The sequence below is a fragment of the Elephas maximus genome, chromosome 3 (assembly GCF_024166365.1).
Source record: "Elephas maximus indicus isolate mEleMax1 chromosome 3, mEleMax1 primary haplotype, whole genome shotgun sequence".
In the NCBI taxonomy this organism is placed as follows: Eukaryota; Metazoa; Chordata; class Mammalia; order Proboscidea; family Elephantidae; genus Elephas; species Elephas maximus.
This window is the reverse complement of record NC_064821.1, coordinates 27,772,345-27,795,118: the sequence shown is the minus strand read 5'-3', so window position 1 is coordinate 27,795,118 and position 22,774 is coordinate 27,772,345. Positions and strand designations below refer to the sequence as shown.

At 40.2% G+C, this 22,774-nt stretch overlaps 1 protein-coding gene across 1 annotated transcript; it reads right to left on the bottom strand.

Annotated features, from left to right (window-relative positions):
* Positions 1 to 1,299: 1,299 nt before the first annotated feature.
* LOC126072109 (zinc finger protein 177-like) lies at positions 1,300 to 20,994 on the bottom strand. The gene is given in 7 exon segments (XM_049876780.1): positions 1,300 to 1,681; positions 1,683 to 2,768; positions 3,285 to 3,367; positions 4,037 to 4,163; positions 4,790 to 4,866; positions 19,967 to 19,998; positions 20,622 to 20,994. Coding segments are annotated over 7 exon segments (1,683 nt in total). The 5' UTR covers positions 20,771 to 20,994; the 3' UTR covers positions 1,300 to 1,552.
* Positions 20,995 to 22,774: the final 1,780 nt, after the last annotated feature.

The window sequence follows — 22,774 nt, the reverse complement described above, 5'->3', positions numbered from 1 at the left end:
ACTTAGAGCAATACTCTAATATTGCCCATCTGTTTTGTTCCTAGGGACATAGTGGTTGATCACCAAACATCTCTGCAAGCCAAAGCTCTGTTTTCTGGCAGGTCCCCACTGCCCTTTATTGTTGACATACCTACCTTGTTTTTGATGATTAAGTGCTGCCCACTTGGCCTCTGCTATTCCAGGATACTATCATTCCCATGGAAATCAGGGGGCCCATCTCAATGCTGGGATCCTCTACAGTCATACCTGGCCTACAAAAGAGAGCAACTACAGAGCTTTTCAGGGATGCAGGTGCTCCCCTCACTAATACATTTTTCAACACCATAGTGAATGGAGTGTCTTCTGGGCCTTTTTGTGGGTGTGTTCAGGTTACACGTTAAAAATTCTCTCCAATGTTTCTATCTCCCTGAGCCTTTGGATTCTTCTGGCATCTTAACCCCATTAAATGTAGGCCACTGTTGAGTCCAAAGGAGCCCTGGTGGCACAGTGGTTAAAGTACTTGGCTGCTAATTGAAAGATCTGTGGTTTGAACCCATCAGCCACTCCGTGGGAGAAAGATGTGGCAGTTTGCTTCCATAAAGATTTACAGCCTTGGAAACCCTATGGGGCAGATCTACTGTGTCCTGTAGGGTTGCTATAATTGGAATCAACTTTACGGCAGTGGGTTTTGTTTTGGCTAAGTCCAAGTTTTAGTGAACAAACCAAGCTGTGCAATCTATTATATCTGGAATCTCTAAGAAGTGCACCCATATCAATGATCTAGTGTTATATTTCTCCCTCTTTGATATAACACCCTTGGAATTCATGCTTCCATGAATTCTGCATACTCCCATTTCCATGAACTTCCTTGGAAGCCACACTCAGTGACCTCTGCCTACTTCTCATTGGCCAGCAATGTGATTACATGGCCATTCAAGGGAACCTGGAATATAAGTCTTCAAAAATTTTTCCACACTGGCAAATTGAACAACATTGTGATTTTATTACTTTAAGAAAGAAAGGAGGGATGCATATTGTAAAGCAATTAGTTTTACTTGCCAAACTAGGCCACATAACAAGTCTCAAACAATTTTTCTGTTTGAATCTGTATCATATAGAATCTATATTATGAAAACCATGCACTCTGTCCACAATGCAATTATATTACAAATCTACAACTAAAATATGCACAGGGTCTGCATATTAAAAAACACACTTCTAAATAACTTACGTGTCCAAGACATTTTGGTAAGACTCAAACAATACTTGTAAGTTGTAATGAAAATAATACATATCAAAATGTTTGTGATGTAGGTCAAGAAAACTTTAGAGTGATATATATATAACCTTTAACACTTATAAATTAATGAGTTGTGGCATTTTAAGGATGAAACACTCACTCATAAAGACAATCAGAGAACCACAACATTTATAAGGTTTGCCCAGTATAAGTGAAGAGTTGTGCTTGAAGACTTTTTCACGTTGATCACAATAGGATTTCTCTCCAGAGTGAGTCCTAAAATGACAAATAAGGTGGAAAGGATCACTGAAGCCTCTCCTGTAGTCATTTCATTCATAAACTTTTCTGCCCAGCATGTATTCGCTTGTGCATTATAAGGTTAGTGCTTGTGCTGAAGGCTTTTCCACACTGAGTACATTTATAGGGCTTCTCTCCAGTGTGAGTTCTCAGCATGTATTCGCTTGTGCATTATAAGGTTAGTGCTTGTGCTGAAGGCTTTTCCACACTGAGTACATTTATAGGGCTTCTCTCCAGTGTGAGTTCTCACATGTACCCTTAGGCAAGAGGAATTTCTAAAGGCCTTCCTACATTGTTTACACTCATAGGTTTTCTCTCCAGAGTGAGTTCGCTTGTGCACAATGAGATAAGAGCCCGTGCTGAAGGATTTTCCACATTGATTACACTCATAAGGTTTCTCTCCAGTGTGACAGCGTGTATGTTTCTTAAGGGATGACTGATCAATGAAGGCTTTCCCACAGTGACTGCATTCATAAGGCTTCTCTCCAGTGTGGGTTCTCACATGCTTCTGAAGGGATGAAGGAACAGTGAAAGCTTTCCCACATTCCTTACAGTCATAGGGTTTCTCTCCAGTGTGAGTTCTTCTGTGCACATTAAGATGAGAGCTCTGGCTGAAAGATTTTCCACAATGATTACACTCATAAGGTTTCTCTCCAGTGTGAGATCTCAAGTGTTTCTTAAGGGAAGATTGAAAAATGAAGGCTTTCCCACAGTCACTGCATTCATAGGGTTTCTCTCCAGTGTGAGTTCTCACACATTTCTGAAGGGACAGAGCGCCAGAGAAAGCTTTCCCATGTTCATTACATTCCAAGCTTTCCTCCACAGTATGTATTTTTTTGCTGACACTAATGGAAGACCTTGTACTAAACGCTTTTCTGTAGTCAGTGCATTTGCAAAGTTTCTCTCCAACAGATATTAGCTCATGTACCATAAAGGAAGACTGCAGGTTCAAGGACATACCACACTGACTACATTCATGCAATTTCTCTCCTGTGAGTGCTCTTATGTATTTCCTAAGGGATGACTCTTGATTGATGGCCTTTCCACAATCACTAAATTCAAGAGTTTTCACTCCAGAGTTACTTACATAACTCCTAAGAGTTGAGGGATGGCTGAAGACTTTCCCACATTCTTTGTATTTGTAGCACTTTTCTCCCTTACAATATGTTTTACAAATAAAGTGAAAGTTCTTTCTGATGAATTTTATACAATGATTACAGTCCAAGGGCTTCTTGATAGGTTGAGTTGGTGCCTGTTGAATAAGGAATAAGTGGTGACTAAAGGCTTTCTCACTTTCATTACACTCAAAAGAATTCTATTCTATGTAGATTTTGCCTTGTATAGGAAGCAAATTCTTATGATCGATATTTGTACCATTTGTGCATAGTTTTTGTCATATTACTTCTTTCAAGCTGAATAAGTGGAATGCCTTGCCCAAGGCTCCATCATATTCACTTCTTACATATAAAGATTTTCCAATCATGACTGAAGGATGAATTAATTATGTATAAAAGACTTAATATTTGAATCACATTTATGTAAATACTTATTTATGGATAGTCTCTGTGAGACAGCAAGTGTTGAGCTAGGTTTAGAAATGCCTCCAGTTTCATGAAATTCATACACTCTCTCCTGAAACACTGTTTTCTGGTGAGTGAATGCCACTTGCCTCAACTGTCTTCCCTGGTTCAATTGCTCTTGTTTTAACTCACTGAATTCCCACACTTCTCCTATTGTACAGACCAGGAATCATTCCTAGTAATCTTACCATTTTTATCCCATTAGATGTCTTTTTCCCAGGAACATTCTGCATAGCAATTACATCTTTTGATTTAAGTTGAGTTTCCCAGTCTGAAATTGAACAGGGAAAATTTTTTATAATTCTTGGAAGAAAAAATAGGGATGAAAGAGAAAAGAAGGCAGGCCCATATGCATTTGTTTCCAAATACTAACAGTAAATATAGGAAGAAAACATGAAAGAGAAGATGCAACCAGTGACCAAGGAAATATTTTTAGGAATCGACTCGATGGCACTGGGTTTCTGGGTTGGGCTCTTGGAAGAGATGCCAATGATAGGAACAAAAATTGGAAATGGGAGGCATTTTACTTTGAAAAGTCTGGGAGTTTGAGAAAATGAGAGGGTATTATCTGGAAAGCAAAGTAGGGAGAACTGAACAAAGAGCGTTAATGGCGATGTTACGTTTAAATTAATAAACTAGTTCTTTCTCTGAGACCAAAAGAAAGTGTGAATGAATGGGCAGATGGTGAAGGAGGAAGAAAAGCTCACACAAAGGCCTCAGTCTTCTTTTCCTGCGCTCATTGACATACGCAAATATACCACCCCTCACGGGCCAGGGCAGCTCTGCACAATGACACCTTTTCTGCCTGGGGGCTCACCTGCAGAGGTACCTTGGAGAATTCCTCTCTCCTCCAGCCATTTTGTGTTTACCACTATAAATGCCATTCTTTTCACAGATCTTGATGCATAAACAGTAAATAAAAGAATGAGGCAATCCTTACCCACTGAAGCTAGGTTTCTAAAGGTCTCCAGCATTACATCTCTGTACAGATTTTTCTGAGCAGGGTTCAGCAATGCCCACTCCTCCTGGGAGAACTCTACTGCCACTTCCTCGAAGGTCACCATGTTCTAAAACATTACACACACATTCTGGCTCAGCCAATGATCATCTCTAACAACGTACCGGGAGGATGATGGGTGAGTTTTGACAGGACTGTGGAAGGAGGCCTGGGGTACAGGAAGCTAATACATGTTTCCGAGTCTTCTCATTGTCTGTCCTAAGGCCCACTCCAGAGAATTCTCCTCTTTCACTCCCGCTCCCTGGACCATCTCATCCAGCCTTATGGCTTTAACAGCTTTTTTAACACATGCTTTGATCTGATGCTTCCAAAACTACATTGTTAGGGTTCTTCCAGTCTTATTAAAAATCCAGTACAGACTGGGCATACTGTAGGAATGAGAGAAATACTAGGGAAATGAATGAATGATTTTTTTCTAGTGAAAATCTTTCTTTTCTCTCACCCAGCAGAATATAAAACTTATGGCCAACCTGGAGGAATAGCTGAAAGAGATTAACAAATGTTGTGGCAGCAAAAGCCTTTCTTAGGCATTCCGTCTCCCATCCCAAGAGGCCCAGGGAACTTTGAAAGCATGAGGCCCGTCCAAGTTGGGCAGTGAAGCTCCAGGTCAGTGGCAAGAAATGTGTCCTTTGGGAACAGCAATGTTCTTTTGGAAACAGAATAATTTCTACATACCTGTGACCAGGTTGTCAGCAATCTTGTAGCCATTCTTTGTCCTGGGTCTTCTCCTCCTAACCAGGCAGGGTCCTGAGCTAGAGAAGAAAGAAGCCATGAGTGTCTAAACCTGTTGCCATCGAGTCAATTCTGACTCTAGGCCTGTCAAATATTCAGTACGCACAGGCCCAGAATCTTCATTATGCTAGTTTAAGAGTAACAGTAACAACAACACTATAGTTCACTGTTAAAATTTTTAGTCTCCCTATCCAAGAACATAGTATGTCCTTGAATTAGAAATACAGTATGTGCTATTTTTCTTTTTAATATTTTACTGTACTGAACCACCAAAAAGGTCTAGAGGATGACATCTCAGAAGCAATGCACCCCTCTAGTATCAAATTGTCTCTAAATGCCATTTGTCTATCAAAGAAAACAGGATTCCTTGGGGAAAATAGCTGAGTCCAGTGTAGAGCAAGAAATGTTCAAGATAAGCATGGGACATCTTATCCCAGAAAGCAAGGAACCTATCAAATAATGGGGTTATATCAAAAAGACACAGGGGACAACTTAAAAGGTTTTCACTGGCTTAAGATGGAATAATTTAAGAAATAATGACTGCAGTCAATTGAAACACATGAAATATAAAACAAAATCCTGAGTTTATAATGATATTAAAAAAACAAAACAACAAAAACAAACCCAAAACCTCAATGGTCACAAATGGGGGTAGCCAGTACATCAACTCATTACTCTGAAAATTCATCAGTGGAAAGAACCAAGCATTTTGAGCATCTAATTAAAAAAATTCTAAAGTCAAAGTTATAAGAATAATACGGATATGATGAACTCCCACATATAATACTTTTCACATAGATTCTTCACCAATTACAAAAGTCCTGTCACATTTGTTTTCTCCCTCATTTTCTGTATGTGTATATATAGATATCATTAGCCTTGGCTGAACCATTTAAGAGGAAGTTGCAGACATCATGACTCTTTTTTCCTACATAGTTCAGAGCACCAAAGAAACCTGGACATTCCCTAACATAACCCATGATAAAATGATCAAAATCAGAAATATTTAGCATTGATTTAATACTATTATCTAATGTATAGTCCATATGCAAGTTTCACCAATTATCCCAATAATGCCCTCTATGGGAACTGCTTTTTTTGCATTTTCCATCCAGGATCAGGCACTCAAACTAGCTTTCTTTAATCTGCAGTATTTCCTCAGGCTTTCCGTATTTTTCAAGATGTGAAGAGTCCAGGCCAATTTTTTACAGACTTTACCTCACTTTTGGTTTGTCAGATGTCTTCTCACGATTAGATTCAGAAAATTCATTTTGGGGAGCAGTATAAGTGACGTGTCTTTCTCAGTGCATCATTATCTGGAGGCATATGACGTCAGCGTGTCTCATTTTTGGTGATAACTCTGATCACTTGGTTAAGGTGGTATACAACAGGTTCCTCCATATAAGTAACCATTTTTTCCTGTCTGTAATTAATAAGGAATCTATAGTGGATACTTTCAGATCATGTAAATATGTTGGGGAACTTTATTAAGGAAGGAACAACCTAATACCTGAATTAACTGGTAAATCTTAACATCAAAAAAGATACATCAGGACATCATGTGAGTTGTGATGTGACATAACATGAAACACACAGCACCAACTATAAAATGTTTTTGCAAAAAAAATCTGATAAATCTTCTAAACTGATGAGCAGTTTATAGAAAATGGGGATGGGGAGACAGAGGGATTTGTTAAATGACATAGTAAAGAGACAATCCATTAAACCCAGTTTGGAGGGAAAAGGAGGGGAAACTGCTACAGATTAAAAGACTTAAGAAACCTGTCAACCCAATGGAATGTGTGAACCTTAGATCTTGATTTGAAAAAACTGACTTTAAAAACCCATTTTGAGACATTTGGGGTTAACTGAACACAGACTGGGTATTAGATGACATTGGGAAAGAGAAAAGCAGCCCCTGATACCCAGGAGGTGGCCTGGTATGAGCTAGGCCTAGGGGTTGAACATAAACAATTTCACAGAACATCAATAGCAGACCAATCATTCTGTGTCAGTGATCTATTAAAACAAAAACAAGACCACTCTGTACTCATGTCCTGAACATAGACAAAACATAAACATGATCCAAGCTACATAAATGACCAGACATCCACCTGTCCCAGCAGCAGCTTCCTTTCCAATTACAACTTTAGCGTCTGTTTAGTTTTCCCTCCTTCTAGGTAAGACTTATTAAGATACCCAGTCATAGAATTACACTCACTTCCTGATAACATCCAAAGCAGAGCAAAGCCCCGCTTCCTTAAACCCTCCCCAAAATCACCTCACATAAGCCTATATCCTTTAATGCGTTTTTTCTAACACCCTGTTACTGAGACCTCCACGGTTTCCCATGGTGTGTTTGCCTCAATGTAATGAGTAATCAGGTGTGTTCCTGGTGGTCTGTGGCTGGGGACCAGTGAAGATACTGAGGAATATTGTTAATTTAGGGGTAGGATTGTAGAAATGTTAAAAACACGAAAAGTCCCTTATTTTAGAGATGTGACTCAAATTATAGGTGAAATTATATGTCTGATTTTTAAAAAATGCTCCAGTAAAAAAAAAAAAGTCAGTTACAAAAATAAGCAAGGGGAACTAAGAAGAATGGCAAAATGGTGATAATCAATGAAGCTGGGGGATGGGAGGCTTCATCATAGTACAAAGAATTCCTGGGTAAGTTTGAAAATCCATAATTATAATTTTTACTTTTAAAAAATATTCTATTGTGGTAAATGTAACAAAAAATTTGCCCTTTTAACCACTTATAAAGTGTACAACCCAGTGACATTAATTACATTCACCATGTTGTACAATCATCACATAATTAAGTTTTTTAAGGAAAAACTTCCATATACAAGAAGAAGCAATGAAATATACCTATCTGAACCTTGGCACCTTGGCACCAGGTATAGTAGAAAAAGGAAATCTCTTCTGATGATTTTAAACACAAGTGTCTTTTTTATGTTTCAGTCCAATATTACATTACTTGTAGAGTACAGAAAACCTCAGGAGAATAGCTTAAAGAGTATCCTAGGTGGCACTGCTCCCAGGCAACCATTATAAGCAAAAAGACCTATGTCTAGAGAAACTCAACTTCAAGCCAAGCCTTAAAAAATTCTCACATACAGAAGGTGCAGCCAAGATGCTGGAATAGAGAGACACTTCCGGCGAGCCCTCGTTACAACAAAGAGCCGAAAAAACAAGTCAAACGACTATATTTGTGACAAGCTGGAAGCCCTGAGCTTCAAAGGCAAGCTTAGAAAACAATCTGACGGACGGGGGAGGAAGAGATGGTTCAGAAGCGGAGAGGAGTTACCAGACCTGAATCGCGGGGAGCCCCCAGGCACCATTGACGGAGTGCTGGCAGCGGTGGGCTGGTACTAGCATTTGGCTGCAGTTTCCTCAGGGAGAAGCAGCCAGCCACACAGCCCACTCACACCTCTGCAACAAGAGAAGAACGGCGCTCTTGACAAAAGCTAAGTACTTGCGTATATTTTACTGTGCCCCTCCACCCCCAAGCCGGCTTCAGTGGCTGAATTCCCTGGGCCTGATACAGGCACCACTGAGCACCTAGAGCCATCCTCCCGGCCTTGGGGAAGGAAAAAATTTGCATTTGGGGGAAAAGATAATTTGCTAGCTCCACTAACTGGGGGAGCTCACGACAAAAGCAGCTCCTGTCCAGGCATAAACCATCCGTGCACTTTGAGCACCTTTCCATTCTGCATGGACCTGTGTGAGCCTATTTTGGGAGAAAAGGCCCTTGTTGGCAGACTCCAACCGTTTCAGCTGTGCAGTGGAGAGGTAGGTGTTTGATGTTTGACATTGCTTTGCCTATTAAACAAGGTCCTCAGCTACCCACATCAGGGAGCTAAGGACTGGTAGCTCCACTCAGGTCATCCAGCCACCCATGACAGGGGTCCAAGGATAACTGGTACCTCGCAGTCCTTACAACCACAAACTTTCGGTGCCCGTGGTCCCTCTGCAAAACCCACCCACCAGCACACATTAGGGAACAGGGACGCGCTTTCCTCAGAGACACTCAGGGGTCGGTTCTCAGCCCCTTGCCTTCTTCAGAGCATGACCCCCTGCTGCAATCAGATACCGGTACATACGCCAATTACCCCTGCCCCTCTAAGACTGTAGGACAGAGCCTGTACCACACACTTGATATCAGCTACCTGGAAACCTGAGCTGAATTCATACAAGAAAACTGAATGGACTCCTAGACTGATATACCGGATAACAACTCTAGCCATCTGGGGACAGGACGTTGGAGCTCCAAAGGTGAAAATAAGCTAGCTCACTCAAACAACCCATAAGGATATACCAGAACAAAACAAAGCAAGCAGCTATGACACAGTAAGCCAGCGTAAACTAATACGATAACTTATAGATCTCCTAGGCTCAGAGACAACAGTCAATATCAAGTCACATAAAGAAGCAGACCATGATCACCTCAACAGGCTCTCAAAACAAAGAATCCAGGGATCTTCTAGCTGAAAATGACTTCCTGGAATTACCAGAGACAGAATACAAAATTTTAATATACAGAACCCTTCAAGACATCAGGACGGAAATGAGGCAATACGCACAACAAGCCAAGGAACACACAGATAAAGCAATTGAAGAAATTAAAAAGAATATTCAAGAACATAATGAAAAGTTTAATAAGCTGGAAAAATCCATAGACAGACAGCAACCAGAAATACAGAAGATTAACAATAAAATTACAGAAGTAGACAACTGAATAGAAAGTCAGAGGGGCAGAATTGAGCAAGCAGAAGCTAGAATTTCTGAACTTGAAGATAAATCACTTGGCACTAATATATTTGAGGAAAAATCTGATAAAAGAATTTAAAAGAATGAAGAAACCTTAAGAATCATGTGGGACTCTATCAAGAGAAATAACCTACAAGTGATTGGAATACCAGAACAGGGAGGGATAACAGAAAATACAGAGAGAATTGTTGAAGATTTATTGGCAGAAAACTTCCCTGATATCGTGAAAGATGAGAAGATATCTAATCAAGATGCTTATCGAACTCCACTTAAGGTAGATCTTAAAAGAAAGTCACCAAGACATATTATAATCAAACTTGCCAAAACCAAAGATAAAGAAAGAATTATAGGAGCAGCGAGGGATAAATGAAAAGTCACCTACGAAGGACAGCCAATAAGAATACACTCAGGTCTCATTAGGGGGAGAGTAATTGGGAGTGTGTTGCAAGGTGTGTATGGGTTTTTGTGTGAGAGACTGACTTGATTTGTAAACTTTCACTTAAAGCACAATAAAAATTAATAATAATAATAAAAAAAAAGAATAAGCTCGGACGACTTGGCAGAAACCATGCAGGCAAGAAGGCAATGGGATGACATATTTAAAAAATTGAAGGAAAAAAATTGCCTGCCAAGAATCATATATCCAGCAAAACTGTCTCTTAAATATGAAGGTGAAATTAAGACATTTCCAGATAAACACAAGTTTAGGGAATTTGTAAAAACCAAACCAAAACTACAAGAAATACTAAAGGTAGTTCTTTGGTTAGAAAATCAATAATATCAGGTATCTTTTACCCAAGAGTAGAACACTGGGCAGAGCAACCAGAAGTCAACGCAGACAGGGAAATAAAAAAAAAAAAAAAGCAAGATTCTAAATAAATAAATAAATAAGCTCAAAACAGGGTAACAGCAATGTTATTATATAAAAGACACCATTAAAATAATAAAGAGGGACTAAGAAATGTAATTATATACCTTCCATATGAAGAGGAAGATACGGCAATACAAAGAAATAAAAGTTAGTTTTAAATTTAGAAAAATAGGGGTAAATAATAAGGTAACCACAAAGGAGACAAACTATCCTACTCATCAAAATAAAATACAAGGGAAAAATACAGGCTCAGCAGAAACAAAATCAACAACAACAAATATGAGAAAAGGACAATATATAAAGATAATCTACTCAGCACATAAAATTAACTGGGAAAAAGAAACTGTCAACAACACACAAAAAAAGACATCAAAATGATAGCACTAAATTCATACCTATCCATAATTACCCTGAATGTAAATGAACTAAATGCACCAATAAAAAGACAGAGAGTGGCAGAATGGATTAAAAAACAAGATCTGTCTATATGCTGCCTACAAGAGACACACCTTAGAGACACAAACAAACTAAAACTCAAAGGATGGACAAAAATATATCAAGCAAACAACAATCAAAAAAGAGCAGGAGTGGCAATATAAATTTCTGACAAAATAGACTTTAAAGTTAAATCCATCATAACGAATAAGGAAGGATACTATATAATGATTAAAGGGACAATATACCAAGAAGATATAACCATATTAAATATTTATGCACCCAATGACAGGGCTGCAAGATACATAAAACAAACTCTACCAGCACTGAAAAGTGAGATAGACAGCTCCACAATAATGGTAGGAGACTTCAACACACCACTTTCAGTTAAGGACGGGACATCCAGAAAGAAGCTCAAAAAAGACACGAAAGATCTAAATGCCACAATCAACCAACTCGACCTCACAGACATACATAACACCCCACCCAACAGCAACCAAGTATACTTTCTTTTCTAGTGCACATTGAACATTCTCTAGAATAGACCATATATTAGGTCATAAAGCAAGACTTAGCAGAATCCAAAACACTGAAGTATTACATGCATCATCTCTCACCATAAGGCCATAAAAGTGGAAATCAATAACAAAAAAAGCAGGGAAAAGAAATCGAACACTTGGAAACTGAACAATACCCTGCTCAAAAAAGACTGGATTATAGAAGACATTAAGGATGGAATAAAGAAATTCACAGAATCCAATGAGAATGGAAACACTTCCTGTCAGAACCTTTGGGACACAGCAAAAGCGGTGCTCAGAGGCCAATTTATATAAATGCATACATCCAAAAAGAAGAAAGGGCCAAAATCAAAGAATTATCCCTACAACTTGAACAAAATAGAAAAAGAGCAACAAAAGAAACTCTCAGGCACTAGAAGAAAACAAATAATAAAAATTAGAGCTGAACTAAATGAAATAGAAAACAGAAAAACAAGAATTAACAAGACCAAAAGCTAGTTCTTTGAAAAAAATCCACAAAATTGATAAACCATTGGCCAAACTGACAGACGAAAAACAGGAGAGGAGGCAAATAACCCAACTAAGAAATGAGATGGGCGATATTACAACAGACCCAACTGAAATTAAAAAAATCATATCAGATTACTATGAAAAATTATACTTTTAACAAATTTGAAAACCTAGAAGAAATGGATGAATTCCTAGAAACACACTACGTACCTAAACTAACACAAACAGAGGTAGAACAACTAAATAGACCCATAACAAAAGAAGAGATTGAAAAGGTAATCAAAAAACTCCCAACAAAAAAAAACCCTGGTCCCGACGGCTTCACCCAGAGTTCTACCAAACTTTCAGAGAAGAGTTAACACCACTACTGTTAAAGGTATTTCAGAGCTTAGAAAAGGATGGAATACTACCAAACTCATTCTATGAAGCCACCATATCCCTGATACCAAAACCAGGTAAAGACACCGCCAAGAAAAGAAAATTGTAGACCTATATCCCTCATGAACTTAGATGCCAAAATCCTCAACAAAATTCTAGCCAATAGAATTCAACAACGTATCAAAAAAATAATTCACCATGACCAAATGGGATTCATACCAGGTATGCAGGGATGGTTCAACATTAGAAAAACAATTAATTTAATCCACCACATAAATAAAACAAAAAACAAGAATCACGTGATTTTATCAATTGACGCAGAAAAGGCATTTGACAAAGCTCAACACCCATTCATGATAAAAACTCTCAGCAAAATAGGAATAGAGGAAAATTCCTCATCATAATAAAAGGCACTTATACAAAGTCAACAGCCAACATCACCCTAAATGGAGAGAGCCTGAAAGAATTCCCATTGAGATTGGGAACCAGAAAAGCATGCCCTTTATTACCGCTCTTATTCATCATTGTGTTGGAGGTCCTAGCCAAAGCAATTAGGCTAGATAAGAAATAATGGGCATCCAGATTGGCAAGAAAACAGTCAAAGTATCTCTATTTGCAGATGACATGATCTTATACGCAGAAGGCCCTAAGGAATCCTCCAGAAAACTACTGAAACTAATAGAAGAGTTCAGCAGAGTATCAGGATACAAGATAAACATACAAAAATCAGTTGGATTCTTCTATGCCAACCAAAAGAACATTGAAGAGGAAATCACCAAATCAATACCATTTACAGTAGCCCCCAAGAAGATAAAACACTTAGGAATAAATCCTACCAGAGATGTAAAAGACTTATTCAAAGAAAACTACAGTACACTTCTGCAAGAAACCAAAAGAGACCTACATAAGTGGATAAACATACCTTGCTCATGGATAGGAAGACTTAACATTATAAAAATGTCTATTCTACCAAAAGTGATCTATATATACATTTAATGCAATTCTGATCCAAATCCCAATGATATTTTTTAATGAGATGTTGAAACAAATCACCAACTTTAAATGGAAGGGGAAAAGGCCCCGGATAAATAAGGCATTACTGAAAAAGAAGAACAAAATGTGAGGCCTTACTTTACTGATTTTAGAACCTATTATACCGCCGCAGTAGTCAAAACAGCCTGGTACTGGTACAACAGATACATAGACCAATGGAACAGAATTGAGAATCCAGACATAAATCCATCCACATATGAGCAGTTGATATTTGACAAAGGCCCTAAAACAGTTAAGTGGGGAAAAGACAGTCTTTTTAACAAATGGTGCTGGCGTAACTGGATACCCATCTGCAAAAAAATGAAACAAGACCCATACCTCACTGCATGCACAAAAGCGAGCTCAAAATGGATCAAAGACCTAAATGCAAAATCTAAAACAATAAAGATCATGGAAGAAAAAATAGGGACGTTAGGAGCCCTAATACATGGCATAAACAGTATACAAAACATTATTAAGAATGTAGGAAAAAAACTAGATAACTGGGAGCTGCTAAAAATCAAACACCTATGCTCATCCAAAGGACTTTTCCAAAGGAATGAAAAGACATCCTACAGACTGGGAAAAAGTTTTTAGCTATAACATCTCCGATCGGCACCTGATCTCTAAAATCTACGTGAGACTGCAAAAACTTGCCTACAAAAAAACAGCCCAATTAAAAAATGGGCAAAAGATATGAAGACACTTCACAAAGAAGACATTCAGGTAGCTAACAGATATATGAGGAAACATTCACAATCATTAGCCATTAGAGAAATGCAAATCAAAACTACAATGAGATTTCATCTCACTCCAACAAGGCTGACATTAATTCAAAAAACAGAAAATAATAAATGTTGGAGAGGCTGTGGAGAGACTGGAACACTTATACACTGCTGGTGGGAATGTAAAATGGTACAACCACTTTGGAAATCAAAAGCTAGAAACAGAAATATCATAAGATCCAGCAATCCCACTCCTTGCAATATATCCTAGAGAAATAAGAGCCTTTACACGAACAGATATATGCACACCCATGTTTATTGCAGCACTGTTTACAGTAGCAAGAAGGTGGAAGCAACCAAGGTGCCCATCAATGGATGAATGGATAAATAATGGTATATTCACACAATGGAATACTATGCATCGATAATTATCAGTGAGGAATCTGTGAAACATTTCATAACATGGAGGAACCTGGAAGGCATTATGCTGAGTGGAATCAGTCAGTTGCAAAAGGACAAATACTGTATAAGACCACTATCATAAGAACTTGAGAAATAAACTTTAACTGAGAAGAAAACATTCTTTCGTGGTTACGAGAGAGAGGGAGAGTGGGAGGAGGCATTCACTAATTAGATAGTAGATAAGAACTACTTTATGTGAAGGGAAAGACAACACACAATACAGGGGAGGTCAGCAGAACTGGACTAAACCAAAAACAAAGAAGTTTCCTGAATAAACTGAATGCTTCGAAGGCCAGTGTAGCAGGGGCAGTGGTCTGGGCACCGTGGTTTCAGGGGACATCGAAGTCAATTGGCATAATAAAATCTATTAAGAAAACATTCTGCATCCCACTTTGAAGAGTGGCATCTGAGGTCTTAAATGCTAGCAAGCAGCCATCTAAGATGCATGAATTGGTCTCAACCCACCTGGACCAAAGGAGAATGAAGAACACCAAGGATACAAGATAACTATGAGCCCAAGAGACAGAAAGGGCCACATGAGCCAGAGGCTACATCATCCTGAGACGAGAACAACTAGATGGTGCCCGGCTACAACTGATGACTGCCCTGACAGGGAACACAGCAAAGAACCCCTGAGGAAACAGGACAGCAGTGGGATGCAGACCCCAAATTCTCATAAAAAGACCAGACTTAATGGTCTGACTGAGACTAGAAGGACCCCAGTGGTCATGGGCCCCAGTCCTCCTGTTGGCCCAGGACAGGAACCCTTCCTGAAGCCAACTCTTCAGACAGGGATTGGACTGGACAATGGGTTGGAGAGGGATGCTGGTGAGTAGTGAACTTCTTGGATCAGGTGGACACTTGAGACTATGTTGGCATTTCCTGCCTGGAGGGGAGATGAGAGGGTAGAGGGGGTTAGAAGCTGGCGAAATGGACATGAAAAGAGACAGTGGAGGGAGAGAGCTGGCCGTCTCATTAGGGGGAGAGTAATTGGGAGTCTGTAGCAAGGTGTATGTAAGTTTTTGTGTGAGAGACTGACTTGATTTGTAAACTTTCACTTAAAACACAATAAAAAGTATGAAAAAAAATTCTCACATATAAAGTTCTAAGTCAGCTGAGAAAGTCACAGTTAAAACAAATTATAAAACACAAATATACATTGTACCATGAGTAAGAAGCAGCCAAAACACAGGCAGCAGAAGAAAAGTACACCAACACCTCAGATACTAGAATCTTTAGGTATGGACTTTAAAATCGATAGCCTTAAAGAAATGAAAAGAAACTTGAATGGATAGGAAATATAAAATATATGGCCAAGCAGTTTTTTAAAAGCAAATACAATTTTTAGAAACAGAAAATACACTCACTGAAATTAGAAACTCAATGCAAGGTATACAATGGCCTGGCTGTGGCATCTGACTTCCTCTAACTTCACAAGAGGAAAGGAGAATCAAGATCAACAGCCTAAGACTGACTCCTATGAGGCAGAAGTCAGACATCCCTCCTCTCTCCGCCATCTTTACCAATTCTGACACCAGCCACAATGGCCACACAGAACTCACAGACAATACTCATAGTTATTGGGTTTATTAGGCACATAACAGGTTACAACTCAGGTTCAGGGATGCTCAAGATATAGCTCTTCCATTAGGACAACCTCTTTTCAGCTGTGCACGCAGACAAAACTCTCTGGCCACTTGGCCTCTCAGCCTCTGCCCTGCTAAGGCAAGTGTTATGAAGCTCTTCTAGCTCCAATGATAAGTGCCTCAAGACACCCACTCCACCAGTAAGTCTTGGCCTGCAGTCACTCAGCTCTAGCTTCATGGGTTGGCAAACCTAGCTACAAAGCCTGGAGGCACCCTACTCCACCAGCAAGCCTCCTGCCCGAAGAGAGTCAGCTTTCTCACTCTGTGGGCCAGGAAGCCTCCCCGTGCCCTCTCCTGCCTCTGCTGTTGACATTTCTCTGCTGCTACTTCTTGCCACCTTCAGTGTTACAGCTTGCTCTTGCTCATGGGTGCACTCTGCCTCCCTCTACCACTCTCTCTTGGTCTCCCTGTTCAGCTGCTGTTTCTGTCGCTGCTTCTAGCTGTTTCCAGTGTTACAGCTCTCCCTCTGTCTTCCCTGTTACAGCTCCTCCTCTATCCTTCTGTGCCTCCCCTTAAGCCTAGTGGGATGTTAAAATCGACCAGTGCCTTCATTAGGGTTCCATACACCTCAGATGCATAGTCCCATCCAGTCATTTCTACCGCATGTCTGTCAGTTTGTTGTACTGTGGTGCCTTGCATGTTGCTGTGATACCAGAAGCCTTGCCACCAGTATTTCAAATACCAGCAGGGTCACTGTCGTGGACTGAATTATGTCCCCCCAAAAATGTGTGTATCAATTTGGCTGGGGCATGATTCCCAGTATTGTGTGGTTGTCCTCCATTCTGTGATTGTAATTTTATGTTAAAGAGGATTAGGGTGGGATTGTAACACCCTTACTAAGGTAACATCACTGATCCAATGTAAAGGGAGTTTCCCTGGAGTGTGGCCTGCACCACCTTTTATCTTACAAGATATAAAAAGGGGAAGCAAGCAGAGTTGGAGACCTCACGCCTCCGAGAAAGCAGTCCCAGGAGCACAGCATGTCCTTTGGACCTGGGGTCCCTGTGCAGAGAAGTTCCTAGTCTGGGGGAAGATTGATGAGAAGGCTGCCAGAGACAGAAAGCCTTCCCTCGGAGCTGATGTCCTGAATTTGGACTTTTAGCCTACTTTACTGTGAAGAAATAAACTTCTCTTTGTTAAAGCCATCCACTTGTCATATTTCTGTTATAGCAGCACTAGATGACTAAGATAGTCCACCCTGGGTGGAAAGGTTTTCAGCTGAGCTTCCAGACTAAGACAGACTAGGAAGAAGGACCTGGCAATCTACTTCTGAAAATTAGCCAGTGAAAACCTCATGAGTATTATTCAAATTTACACACCAACCACTATGGCCAAAGTTGCATACTTTAATAACATAGCTTCATAACATTTAAAAAGCAGAAGCTAACAGAATTAAAGGAGAAATAGACAATCGGCCATCACTGTAAGAGACTTCGACACACTATTCTCAGTAATGGAGAGATCAGAGGAAAAAAACAAGATATGAAGATTTGAATAGTACAATTAACAAGCTTCATCTAAAACACATAGAACTTCACTCAATACACAGAGAATATTCTTTTCAAGCACTCGTAGAACTTGGACAAAAATGGACCCTATTGCTATACTTTTTTTAAATTAATTAATTATTTTATTGCTATACTACATAAAACCAAAACAAATTCATCACTGTGGAGTCAATTCAGACTCATAGCAACCTTATATGACAGAGAAGAGCTGCCCCATAGGGCTTCCAAAGCTACAAATCTTTAAGGAAGTCGACTGCCGCATCTTTCTCCCACAGAGCAGCTACTAACCTTTCGGTTAGTAGCCAGGCACTTTAACCACTGTACCACTAGGGCTCCTGCTATACTATATAAACCAAAACCAAACTTATTGCTGTTGAGTCGATTCTGACTCATCGCAACCCTACAGGACAGGGTAGAACTGCCCCATAGGGTTTCCAAGGAGCAGCTGGGGGATTTGAACTGCTGGCCTTTTGGTTAGCAGCCGAGCTCTTAACCACTGCGCCACCAGGGCTCTGCTATACTATATAGCTAGTCCTAAACCTTTTTAAAGGAGCCCTAGTGGTGCAATGGATAAGCACTTGACTGTTAACCAAAACGTTGGTGGTTCGAACCCATCAGCGGCTCTGCAGGAGGAAGACTTGGCAATCAGCTCCCATAAAGGTTACAGCCTAGAAAACCCTATGGGTGGTTCTATTCTGTCACATGGGATTGCTGTGAGTTGAAATCGACTTGATGGCACTTAACAACAAACCTTTCAAAGAAGTGGTACGCAGACATCTTCTCTAACCACAATGCAATTAAATTATAAATCAATAACAAAACAACGTTGAATCAAAGGAAACTGCAGTTTTTGTAGGTAAAAAATGGTTGAATATTAGCAGTTTCATATGGTTCAATCTAATAGAAAAAAGCCATACATGTGGAATTTAGAAAGTATCTCATGGGTAAAAAACAATTTAGAAATCAAAAAATACATAATACTATGGTTATTTACCAGATGTAACTACCAAAACTTGTAGGATATAGTTAATGTGGTCCTTAGAGGGGGAAAAATAGTTTTATATGTTTATATTAGCAAAGAAAAGAAGTGAAGTTAAAAATTAATGATCTAAGTTTCCAACTTAAGAGGCTGGAGAAACAAAAGCAAAATAAATGAGGAAAAGTTGAAAGAAAGAAAAAAAGAATATGATGAACTAGAAAACAAGTAACAGAATCAATCAAGCTAAAACCTGGTTCTTTGGAAACTAAAAAAAAAAAAAAACAGGAAAAAACCAGGCAAAATCACTGAAGGAAAAAAAAAAAAAAAAAAAGGCTCCTAAAGGAAATTGAGAAGCACAGAAAGGAAGAAGATATTTACAAATCATATATCATCATAGCTCAATAATATAAAAACAAATAATCCAATTTAAAAATTAAACAAATGGCCAATAAGCACATGAAATGATGCTCAATATTATTAGCCATCAGAGAAATGCAAATCATAACCACAATGAGATACCACTGTGCACACCCACTAGGATGGCTATTATCAAAAAGACAAATAGCAAGTGTTGTTGAGGATGTAAAGAAATTGGAACTGTCCTACATCATGTGGGAAATTTGTAAAATGGTGCAACCACTTTGAAAAACAGACTGCAGTTCCTCAAAAGAATAAACTTAAGAGTTATCACATGACCCAGTCATTCCACTCTCAAGTATATACTCAAGAGAAATGAAAACACATGTCCACACAAAAACTGGTACATGAATATTCATAACAGCTTTACTCATAAAAGCCAAAATGTGGAAACAACCCATGTCCAAATAAAACATAGTATAGCCATACAATGAAACATTATATATCAATAAAAAGGAATGAAGAGCTGATACATGCTACAACAGGGGAGCACCTTGAAAGCATGCTGAGTTAAAGAAGCATGTTTCTACTTACATGAAATTTCCAGAATAGGCAAATCCAGAGGCAGAAGGCCATCAGTGGTTGCCTAAGGCTGCGGGTGGAGTATGTGGGGAGTGACTGTAATGGGTATGGGATTTCTTTCTGGCATGAGGAAAATCTTCTTTTAAAATTAGATTGTGGTTGTGGTTGCACAATTCTGTGAGTATATGAAAAATGACTGAACTGTACACTTTAAATGGATGAAGTATATGTGAACTATATTCCAATAAAGCTGTCACAAAAAATAATCTTAGCAAAGGGGGGAAAGAAAGGAAGGAATAAAAGGAAATGTATCAAAAACATACAGCAAACACAGAACTTACTAATGGCAAGCTGACAGCCTTTCTTCTGAGACCTGGAAAAAAGACAAGAACGTCCCTTTTACTAACCAGGTAAAACCAGGTAGTAGCAGCAAATTCTGGAAAGAAAAAAAAGATATAATAGGTAGGATTGTAAAGAAAGAATAAGCCTGTCATTATTCAGAGTTGATAAGAAGATGCATACAAACATCCAAGAGAATCTACAGGTAAATTATTTGGATAATGAAAGGAGTGCCGCTCGCTGGATACAAAATATACACCCTGAGAGTGAAAATAGCACAAGTCCCGTGGAGGGGGCATTTGGCAATATCTATTGATCCTTTGACTCAACAACTCCATTTCTAAAAATCTACCTTGAAAATCTAAGTCCGCAAAAACAAGCACAAGGTCATTTACTGCTGCACTGTTTGTAACAGCTAGAGATGGTCACGACACATCAATAGGGGACTATGGTGCGTTCATTTAATCCAGAAGTCTGCAGCCAGAAAAAAAATCTCCGTGAACTGATACCGAATGACTCCAAGAGATACTGTTAACGGAGGAAAGCGAGGTGCAGAAGGGCATTTTCTCATGGAAAAACAAAAGTGTGATTTGAGGGAGTACTTCTAAAGAAGGAAGCACAGTGGTGGGAGAAAAGCCCAGCCGAACCGTCCTCAACTCGTTTTCCGACCCGCCTCCTCCTGGGAACCGACCCTGGAGCGGCCCCGATCTCCGTCGCGCCGGGAGGAGCCATAGCCCCGGCGGACGCGGGTGGAGCGAACCGCGGCTCTCCGAGGAGACGTGGCCGTGGAGGGAGGCCACCGGCATCGGGTCCAGCAGGGAATGCGGCAGCGGCCCCACGGGAGGAGACGGCGCGGCTCGGGCACGGCCCGGACGTGCTCAGGGCTGGTGGCGGTTCCTTCTGACGCGGCCCTCCTTCTCCAGACCCTCCCCTCCCAGCAGGCCACACCTGGGCCGGGCCGGGCCGGGCCGGGCCAGAGGCCGATGGACGAGAAAACCTATCTCAAACGCGGGCGGCTGCTATAGCAGGGAAGACCCGGCGTCTTCCCGCGGACGCCCACTTCCGCTTCCGGCCTCGGGTATAGAGGGGTGGGTTGTGACTCCAGTTAGCGACTTCTGAGGCGAAAGCCGCGTCCTGCAATCTCAGGCGGATATGCTTTGGGGACCAACTCATGGCCAGTGGGTTTGACTCCGCGCAGTTGGAACCCTGGATTTAAAACTAAAATTCACAGTCTGATAGTAGAGAAGAGATGGATTATAAAGTGTTTGGGGGTTATTGACATTATTACAACATTTGGACGCCCCAAACTAGGGATTTAAAAATCTCAGTAGCCCTCTATATATGCTTTTTCCAGACACCCCCGTGAATAAAACACCTGCCTAGAAACAAGGATTTAAAAATTATTGAGAGGATCATTATTAACATTATTTAATGGAGCCACCCAACTGGAGATCTGTGGTGATAAGAAATCTCAGCCCTTCCGGACTGACTGTGCCTCTCACCAAGACTGCCTACATAAAACATCTGCCCTTAAAAGAACGGCCTTAAAGTGCTAGGGCTTTTATTACCAATATTGAAATAAATTATCAGAACCCTACATTTAAAATAAAAAAAATTCGAAAGTACATGCAAAAAGAAAAAATGAAAAGATTTTAAGGGGGTGAGGTTCTTTTCCTCACCACTTGAGGAGCAGAGCCTAACAAGGTCCTATTAGGTGAACTGTGAGGATATATACATATGTTTATTCACCACGGACTTGTGTAATTTTGAGACAGAAGTAAAAGGCCCATCAACCCTCCTGAGCTCCACACATACACAGACTTTGTCAAAACCTTTGCAATGCATGGCCCTAGAAACCCAGAGCCTCCTGTTCCCAGACGAAATGACAACACTGCACACATGCCAGCTGCTTGTTCCCTGAGATACAGCCTAGAAAGGAGAGATCACTGATGATTCAATTTTTTATTTTGTTTTTTTTTTGGGGGGGGGGCGGAAGGGATGAAAGAGGACGGAACAGGGAAATGAAGTTCCAGATGTCAGAGTCAAATGGCCCAGAAACTCAGTGCACTGTATGTCTCCTCTCCACAGTCTGATCTGCTCCTTGTTGCTGCCAATTAGCAACGCTGGGCTCTCACCTCAAGCCTTTCACTCACAGGACTACCAAGGGCTTCTCCTACATCCCATACCCGATGCCAAGTGGAGTCAATTTTTACTCATAGTGACCCTAGAGGGCGGTGTAGAACTGTTCCATAGTGTTTCCAAGGAGTGGCTGGTGGATACAAACTGCCAACCTTTTGTTGAGCAGCCAAGCTCTTAACCACTGTGCCCCCAGGGCTCCATCCCGTGGGTGCATATAATTTGGGGTGGGCAATATTTTATTTTCATTTTGAAGATACATAAAGCAAGAGCTATCACTTTATGCCCTGAACATAGATCCCTTTGAGGTACCAAGCGGAGCCTCAGGACAGGAATGGGGTTAGCCTAAAACCACTGCATCATATGTGAGTTTTTCATGTGGATGAATCTCATTTGAGAATTAACGGCACAGGCTTCTCCTGTGGGGGACCCTGTGGGCTCTGGCAGCTGAAGCACGGTGGAAACCATGAAAATTTCCTCACAGGCATTTGTAAAAGCCAGATTAGGGTGACAGTATAGGCTCAAACCACCATAAAAGAAAAGCAAAACAAAAAAACCCATCGCCCTCAAGTCAGTTCCCACTCACTCCAAGAATACTTGGTAATGCATTTTCCTAAAACCCTTGACCTCTTAAAGCAATTATTAAATACAAAAAATAAAGCCCAGCAGACCCC